Source organism: Erpetoichthys calabaricus, chromosome 8 (assembly GCF_900747795.2).
Source record: "Erpetoichthys calabaricus chromosome 8, fErpCal1.3, whole genome shotgun sequence".
Taxonomy (NCBI): domain Eukaryota; kingdom Metazoa; phylum Chordata; class Cladistia; order Polypteriformes; family Polypteridae; genus Erpetoichthys; species Erpetoichthys calabaricus.
This window is the reverse complement of record NC_041401.2, coordinates 103,127,733-103,137,072: the sequence shown is the minus strand read 5'-3', so window position 1 is coordinate 103,137,072 and position 9,340 is coordinate 103,127,733. Positions and strand designations below refer to the sequence as shown.

The following is a 9,340-nucleotide window of genomic DNA, read 5'->3' as shown; positions in this document are numbered from 1 at the left end:
CCGTGGATGAGTACACTATAACACGCATGTCCGACACGTTGCCGTTTTGAAGAAACGCCCGGGTTTCCCAGTGCCTTATTACTGCATACTTGGATTACTTGCTTTGGACGGGTGCACGGCAATGCCTAATACTGTTTTTTTCACAGGTATTGGACACTGGACAGGTGTAGCGCATGGGAAAGGGTATCCCTTGAGTAGTGATGTTTTTCTGGTCTTTTCATCTGCTGTATGTATTGATGAGGTTAATAAAGCCATGCCATGGTGACAGGCGCCGCGCGAGCTCCTCACCTACTATCACTCCAAGAAAGCAGCGCTGCCATGAATCGCAGGCGTGCGCTGAAAGTGATGTATTTAGCGCAGGTGGATCCCACGCGATGTGAGAGATCTCGCCAAGTTGCTAAGACCTTCTTTCTCGCATCATCAGTGACACAGAGACTGAGCTAGACTGGCACGCTTTGCGACCTAAACGCAAACCGGGGAGATGAGTAATAAATGTGAGGTGTCTGCCCCCGTGTGACCCGGTGCGGGGAGAGGGAGGGACAGAAAGGCAGGGCTGGCAGGGTGCGGTCTCCAGTGGCTCCCGATCCCGGATCTCATCAATTTCCATATCTGCCCTGAGCCGTGAGCCACAGGGACGCATTCAGAGCTGACCAGAGCGCAAACCACTGCTACGCACTTTGTAACCGCTGCCCAGAGGCACAGAGTGGGCTGTCTGTGGCCGATCAGAGCTAGAAGCCGTCTTTGAACCTATGTGCCAAAACAAACGGACTTTCCTATTTATTGATAGCTCCGTGAGCCGGCTGCAGAGCGAGTCTGAGGGCAGACACAGCGCGCCACCTGCTCCGAACTTACGGCTCCCGGGACGCGGGCCGCTGTGCGCTTTGGGTATGGCGAAACTAGGGGAGCCGGCGGGCACACTGTGAGGGTCTTCTCCTCCCCCAGCCCGGACCCCGCGGGGGAGCGAAGGATACAAGAGGGGCAATTGGATAGGCTCGGAAAGCCAGCACCGCAGCGTGGAATGAGGCTGTCCGTGCTGCTGCTGCTCTTCAGCGGCTGCGCCCTGATCCTCACCCCGGCCACCGACGGCTGCGGGCCGGGCAGAGGATACGGCAGGGGACGGCGCCCCAGGAAGCTCAGCCCACTCGCCTACAAGCAGTTCAGCCCTAACGTGGCAGAGAAGACGCTGGGGGCTAGCGGTCGCTTTGAGGGCAAGATCACGCGGAGTTCGGAGCGCTTCAAAGAGCTCATCCCCAACTACAATCCGGACATCATATTCAAGGACGAGGAGAAGACAGGCGCGGACCGGCTTATGACCCAGGTATGGAGGACTGCCTTGAGCCCAGTTGCGCGTGCTGCCCGCGCGACGCCCTTTGCCCACATTCTGCAAACTCTGTGCACTCAGTTTTATTGACCCGCTAGCCTGCAGGAGAGATCGATGTGTGCTTCGCTGCGCCTCCCGGAGTGAGTGAGTGACTGAGTGTGTGTGTGTGCGCGCGTGCCGATCTCCGAGCTCGACCGAACGCCGCCGGGCTTGGTCTGCTGGTATCCTCTCGGCTAACCCCACCGCACTCTCATCAAAGCTTGTCCCCGCTGACAAGACTTCCCTGCTCGGGATGGCAACAGAGTAGCGATCTACCTTTTACTCGCTGGGTGGGCTTCACACTATTGGAGTGCCAGCCGCTCGTGCTTCCGCGTGCACCCGTTAAGACTTCCAGATTTAAAAAAAAAAATAATGACGACTGACTTGAAGTTTTCGCATGCTCAACGTCCAGTACACAATAAGGTGCCAGCCGCTGAGTGTTGATGTGAAATTGAAAATCGACACAAGCATCCCGAGGATGCAGGATCGTCGTCCGATTTTTATTCTTGCAGACATTTTTCCGCCTGGCACAGGAGGGTTTTATGCCATCTAGTAAGAAGAATTTGTCCTTATTTTTTCTGTAGGCATTGTTGCCTTTTACACTTTTATGGGTGTGTCTTTAAATGTGATTATGTAGAATGGACGTTTTTATTTATTAGCGGTTAGATTGTTTAAACGTGCGCGTGTTATTGTGTCGATATATGCTTTTGTATCATCTGTACCCTTCTGCCTTCCTTGTCCAAAGTGGGGCACACTGCAGATTCGAATGGATGTTCATCACGCACGTTTCTTGCGCCTCAAAGTGTTGCGTGTCGGTTTGTGTGAGGTGCGAACTGAAGGCTCACGAGTTTCATTCTCCAGTAAGCTCAGACAAGTCCGAGATTTTCGTCTGCCACCGGTCTCATTAGTGCCACTCCCGATGCCAGTTTGCACGACTCCTTTCACATTTCAGTTGTTCATTTCTGTATAGCACCTTGTAATATTATAAATCACTGGAGACTGGGCACGTCCCTTAAGGTTTGTTGGTAAAGACTCCAGTAGCAGGGAACAGCATACCTCACAGGTTTTGTGGTGCGCTTTTTATTTACAAGCAGATTTCCTCTTTTCTTAAAAAGGGACCCCAAGGGGACAGTGGTCACACAGGCAATTAGGAATGCTAAGTAAACAGGTGCATCCAAAGTGGCATGCCTGCTGTTACCAACAATGCCGCTAATCACTTTATTCATTTTATTTTTCTTTGTATGACAGACATTACATTTACGCTTAAAATACAACATTCGTTTAAATGAAGTTGTCAGTTTTTATTTGTCCTCCTATACCCAAGTGCACATAGTTAACCACCTGCTTCTTTTACTCATCCCTTCTCATGCTGACAAAAGGGCACCAATTCATTTTTTTATTTTGGTAAGCTGAGATTTTAAGTTCCTACTTGGGCTGCCCGTCTGACAGTTAATTTAGCGGATACTCACTGCATACATGTCCCCCTTCAGCTGCCAGGCATTGTGTTAAAAAATAAAAAATAAACAATATGAAAATCTCAAATTGGTTATTGCTCTCTTCCACCACAGCCAGAAAGGGCAAAACTACCCAAACAAACTCGCAAAGAACCAAATGTTAATCCAAATGATCCCTGTTAAAGTGGAGTGATAAAGGGTCCATGTGGTATCGGGGGGCTCAATCCAATCTCACCGCTAACTGGCTGTCGGCTGCTGGCGCTGCACTTGGCAGCGTGGCATCAGCTTGCTTCAGTTTCCCACTTTTAGGAGTTAGCAGGCTGTAGGTCAGACTGTGACTACCTGTGTCTAAATTGTCATTAATACCAGCAGTATCTGTAATGTCTTCATACCCTTTCAAATGTAAAACAATCGTGTTATATGTGACTGGCCATCTGTCAGGCTGCTCACCCTCAGCCCGCCGTCCTTATCCATGGCACACCTTGCAGCCCTCTGAATAAAGACATGGCAATGCAACCACAGCAATTCCAAAAAGCAAACCGGGTCCTAGTCAGTCATTCTAGGTTGAATGGTAAAGCACAACTTTTTTTCAGTGCCATCCCAATCATGACAGTTCAGCGAAATCATTCATTTTGTAAAAACAATACTACTTAAAGTGGGTGACAGAAGAATGGTAGTAGACACTAACCCTGTTTGGTAAAAAGTTAGCCTGGCAAACCTTTCTTTGCCAAGTGCTTCAGCTGCTTTCTTCTGTTGAAGTTTTTTTGCTTTTGTGTGAAACATCTCTTAGTGAGTCTCAAAGTAAAAGGATCTGATGCAGGCCATGGTTCTAACATTCACAGTCTCTCAAAAATGATCACAAAATGCTTCACTTGTGGACAACCACAAGTCTTCTTCGTGAGAGTTTTGTTTGAATCAGCTGTGGATTTCCTTTCCTATGTGGTGGACTATTGCGTTTAGAGGCTGGGACGTCAGAGATGCACCTCAGGAGATGGCATGGTCCATCACACAAACCTGAGTGTATATCTGTGGTGTTGTATGCAGATGTAATGTCTGATTTGCTGAAGATGAAGATGAACCAGAATTGATGTTACTTGTGGAAACATGAAAGACACTTAATTCTAACAACATGTGCATCAGGCCCTGCTCAAGGGGGTCATTTTCACTGAGCTAAACTTCTCTGAAATATCACATTGAGTTTCCCCACCCTTGCTGTCAGGTTTACTGTTACTTGGTGGATTTTTGAAATGTTTGGTACCCCTCACCTCCCCCCTTCTATTTCTTAGCCCCCTTACCATTTTGGGGTGGAGCTGATGTGCATGTATATTTTTTGTGGAAATACCATAAAGCCACCACATCTGGCAGAGACCTTTGTTTTAGTTCTGACTGACTCTTTCTTGATTGGGTGGTTAGTGGTGCTGCCTCATAGACAGGGCTGTGGAGTCGGAGACAATTTTGGGTACCTGGAGTCGGCAAAAAATGTATCGACTCCGACTCCTAATAAATTTAAATTGTAATGAAAAAAATACAGCAAGTTCAAATGTCCCATTTTACAAACAATATTCATATTACAGCAAGTATTTCTCTGATGTAAGAATAAAGCCCAGTGCATAGTTGTGTTACTACTAGTGTGAAGTTTAGCTGAGTTATTGTACAACCTGACATTCACATATTGTAATCTGGACTATGGTACATTCCAAAAAGTGTTTTCATTTTATTTCAGATATAATGTGTTTAACAAGTTCATTTGAGTGTAAACAAGTGTAATGATGTAGGTGGAGGTGTGCGCTATGGCTTGATGTGTCCTCAGGGGTTCTTGTCTTTTGTTTTAACTGGCCAATACTGTAGAGAGTCAGCTTCCTAGCCAGTAGTTGTGTAGTTAAATGATGTGTATGTTGCCTTCCTTCAATCAACATGGAAAATACATTAGCATATTAAATACAGAGGAGTCGGGGAGTTGGAGTCAGAAGTACCAGAAACTTAAGAGTCAGAGTTGGAGCATTTATCTACCGACTCCACAGCCCTGCTCATAAATACAACATTCTTGGTTTGAATCTCATGCCCAGTCGCTGTCTGTGTGAAGTTTGCATATTCTTCTCATGCCCGCCTGGGTACTCGGGTTCCTATCTCACATCTCAAAGGTGATGACTTCTTCATTTTCCTTGTGTGCGTGTGAGTGTGCCCTGCTGTAGACTGGCTTCCCGTTGAGTGTTGATTCCTGATCTGTGCAGAGATTAACGGTGCCGTCCCTTCTTCTTCGTGTCCTCCCACGACTCTGAATTGCACCGAGCTGATTTTGGAATATGTTGTTGTTTCTAAAATTTTCAATAACTATATCAAACTCACTTAATCCAGTTTTTTGTCGTTGGAGGCAGGAGACCATTGCGGAAGTATTAGAGACCAGGTATGGAGAGGGCATCACAGGGCTGATTTAGAATCAGCAATTAATCTAATGTGAGTAAGGGGGTGTAGGGGAGAAAAAGGGAACACCCAGAAGAAAAGCCATGCAAACACTGGGAGAACATGCGAACACCATGTGGAAGACAAGCAGGCCGCTGGTGCCAGCTAAACAACAAGTTTCATGTGGCGGCATAATAACAGTATGGTGTCAGCTATAATTAAAGCAGTGCTTTTCTGTTATTTTCCTATGCTTTTAAAGATATGCAGTAGAGACAACTGTTTATGTAGCCAGGTCAAAAACCCAGAATTAGTGTTCGCAAAAACCCATGAGCCAAAAAAATGCAACTTATTACGTAGCAGTAGGAGTGAAAATGGCAACTTGGCGGCCATCATCTATATCAACTTGAGATCATTTTAAGAAAAGCACGAGGAGAGTAGGAATTGATGAGCTCTGCTTCAGTCAAAGCACTTTCATATGTCCTTATTTCTACATTTAATAGATGAAACTGAAGAGTAACACCCGACAATTGCACATATGAAGATATTTGTCAGCTTATGTTGTTAACTCACTTTTCAAGTTAAAGATTTTCAAAGCAAATCTTCCATTGTTTGTCGCAGTAGAAATTAAAGGGAACGCACTACTCTGCTGTTTTCCAGCAATGAGTATTAAAAAATACATAAACATGCTCAAGCTATATTATAAACCAATCATTTTTTCACTTTCTGCAAAAATATCCTAGAATGTACAGGTATAAATATTTAAAGTACAAAACTGGTAAAACTCATAAACCTTTATATTTCCCAGCACTGTGAATTGACTATCAGAGAGTTTGTCACTGGTGCTGGCGATGTTGCCCTCGCTGCTACGTGGCGGTGCAGAAGTAACCTGGCTGGACTGAGAACAAAGGAAAGTCGCTTTGAGGCTTTTCTCAGAGGTTTATCATGTTGTTGCTGACTTCTTGCTTAAAGATTAACTTGTTGTGTCATCATATCAACAGTTGAAAACTTGAGTTTCTGAGACAAAACAGTTTACATCACCCAATATGGAAATCATTTATTTATTTTGCAGGATGCGTTTTTTGGAGCATTTCTGTCCACTGTGTTGCCATTGAGTGCAAGAAAAATGACCGCTTTTGCACCACTAAATTTAGAGTTGATCCGTAAAGTATAATCTTAATTCATAACGACGAATGCATTAAAGTTTGTGAAACTCGGTGTGCAATCACATTTACGCTTTTGATTGATTTATAGGTGAGAGTCATGGGCTTTACTGCTCATCCTTGAATTAAAATGAGAACAAACAAATGTTATTCATTGCGTTATTTGATCCCCAGATATAAATAAAATAATTCTATTGAGGTTCATTCTGTTCAAATCCTTCCATCTCAAACCTTCAAATATAACAGAGAAGCACTTGCGGAGGATTATGGCACAGATGTCCTAGTCTCTGTCTTCTGTTCTTGTGATTATTTCACAAAGCTAGGAGTTGGCTCATGGCTTTATCTCAGTCTCTTATCATTTTACTTAACTAACATAACCACAGTAAAGGATATCTTGTTTAGGGTGGCTGTTTCATCTCATTTCTTCAGATTAAGTTAAGAACTTATAGCACATGAAGACCTGTATTGTTTAGATGATGGCCCTTCCATCAAGTTCTTTATTGTGAGGAGCACAAACAGGCAGAGCTTACATGTGAGAAGCCTCCACTCTAAACTTCACCCATCTGAAGACCATGTCACATTTCACGACTTTTTATAGTGATTTTCAGTTGATCTTAGCAAGTCTAGGGTGGTCGTGACGTGCTTCCATGACTGCCAACTGTGTGGTCTGACATACCCAACAACTCGGCTCAGTCAGTCTGTAATTCTCCTTGACGTAATCTGTTTCATTTTGTCTTGACGTCTTTAGTGGTGGGCTTGCGTGCATGTGAGTGCTCAGCCAGAAGTACAGTGCTTATAATATCGCTAGGAGGAATAAGGAGCACAGGTATTTTGGACCTGACAAACTGCAGAGAGGCTTGGTCTGTCTGATGTCAGGTGTCTTACGTACCCTGACTAAATAAGCCAAGATTGCAGCTGAGTTCACCGTACCTGGAAAGCATTCACACAGCATGGCCTCTGTTATCGACTGTTAGAAAAACAAAAAAGATGTGATGTTTGTGAATTGTGAAACTGTGCTGGAAAGTTGTCACAGAGTCATGTAATTTGCCATCCCCTGCGATATCTAGACGTGTGATCAGACCTCCTCTGGAGACGTCCATCGTCAGGTTTGACATCCCCTTCAACCTGAAGTGGTGCAACTTTAGAGACGGCTGGCAGGTTCTGAATTTCTTGGTTAAGAAAGCTGAAAGATGATATGGGAGCCCACTTTAGTCAGACGATTATCTCAGACTCCTATCATGGAAGGAGATTCTTGTCACTTGATCATTGCAGTTATCTATTGACCCATTAATTGAATCCACGTAACCACATTTTGAACCTGTTTAGAGCCGGTAACTTCCCTAGCAGCCCTGGCAAAGACATGAAGCAACCCTGAAGCGGGGTGCCAGTCAATCATAAGGCACACCCGGGCACACACCCACTGTCACTCACACAGGGCTAACTTAGAATCAATACCCGGGAGAAAAGTCCAAGCCGACAGAGGGACCTTGGTTATACTCTCGCATACAGTGACGGGGTCAGACAGTAACATCTACCCGTCAAGTAGCAGTGAAACTGTATGGAAATCTGACGAAGGCTGATCTAAAAGAATGTTCCATTCTGCAAATGATGTGTGTCAGAAGAGTGTGTTTTGTTGGATATTTTAATGAGATTTGTAAGCCACCTTGAATTCAAGCCACTTCGTGATATTAGCAACTTTGCGTGTTTTGTTAATGTTTCTTCTCACTCTGATGGTTTTTAGCTCTGTCAGCAATGGGAATTTGGTCTCTACTTATTCCGGCGCCGCCGTGAGTGGCAGCCTTTTCAGCAGCTCCTTGTTGTGAATTTCCCATTGGGACTAATAAAGTATCTATCTATCTATCTATCTATCTATCTATCTATCTATCTATCTATCTATCTATCTATCTATCTATCTATCTATCTATCTCTATCTATCAGTTTGGGCCTGTGCTTCTAAAGGACAATTTTTTAAAAATCCCTTGTGCTATGCAATGAATGATCAAGCTTTATTTATTTCTTGCCCACAAAGGGCTTCCACACCATCTGGACTCGGAATATAACACATACAATTTGATGTTCTGTAATCTGGCAGCACATTAATACTGCTGACAAACTGAATATTTTGTTGCACATTTATTCCTGTTACCCCAAGGCTTGCTTTTTGGTGAAATTGTTTCTCTTTGGAGGCGTGCAAATGCCGTCTCTGTGGTGAGGCAGTGTTTTTCAGTAGCAGGTGCTTCTTTGCTTCTTTCTTTTTGCATCGTCTTTAATGGCGGTATCACTGTGCAGAATTTAGAGTCACTGGGTAGGACTTGTAGACTTCACTGCCATGTGCACGAATTCTCACGCCTCCAAGTCATAAAAAATAACAGTCACACTTTATTTCAGGAGACTCCTTTGGCTGTTCACTAACATATTAACACCACTGGATTTTATTTTTTATTTTGTTTTAGTTAATGGTTACTTAATCTATATTAACTAAGCTATAAAGAATCAAAAGCAGCTCAGCTATTAACTGCTTGATTTTTCACTTGAATTACTGCAATCTGAAAAGGTTGTGTACCTTCCTTCATTCTCAGGATGCCAGCGGGAATGACACTGGGATCCGGCCAGTTAATTAGCCCACTCCTTCATGTGAGGGGGCACAGGGGCGGAAAGGAACATCTCCTTTTTACTGAGGCCAGTCGCACTGAGGCGGTCTAGGGTCACTCTGCTGTCTTAGATTTAACCCTTTAACTCCCCCAAATCTTTAAACCAGCTATTTTTCTTTTCTCTACTTGCTATGTTTTGCACTTATACGCACAGAGCAGTAATAAAGGTATGTTCTGTGTTGTTCAAGATACTAGCCCAGATATTCTGAACATTTCCAATCCACATACAGAGTCACTATTAGAAAAAGAAAAATATTACGCAGTGAACAAGTGTCACGCCTTGACTTGATTCTTGCCTCCTGTTGCGCCGTCAAC

General features: G+C 44.2%; 1 protein-coding gene across 1 annotated transcript in view; it reads left to right on the top strand.

The window, feature by feature from the left end:
- Positions 1–220: 220 nt before the first annotated feature.
- The window catches only part of ihha (Indian hedgehog signaling molecule a), a 71,106-nt gene continuing 61,986 nt past the window's right edge, over positions 221–9,340 (top strand). Inside the window, exon 1 of the mRNA XM_028807230.2 lies at positions 221–1,318. Within this exon, the coding sequence (XP_028663063.2) occupies positions 1,019–1,318 (300 nt within the window). The 5' untranslated portion in view covers positions 221–1,018. The remainder of the gene's footprint in view (positions 1,319–9,340) is intronic.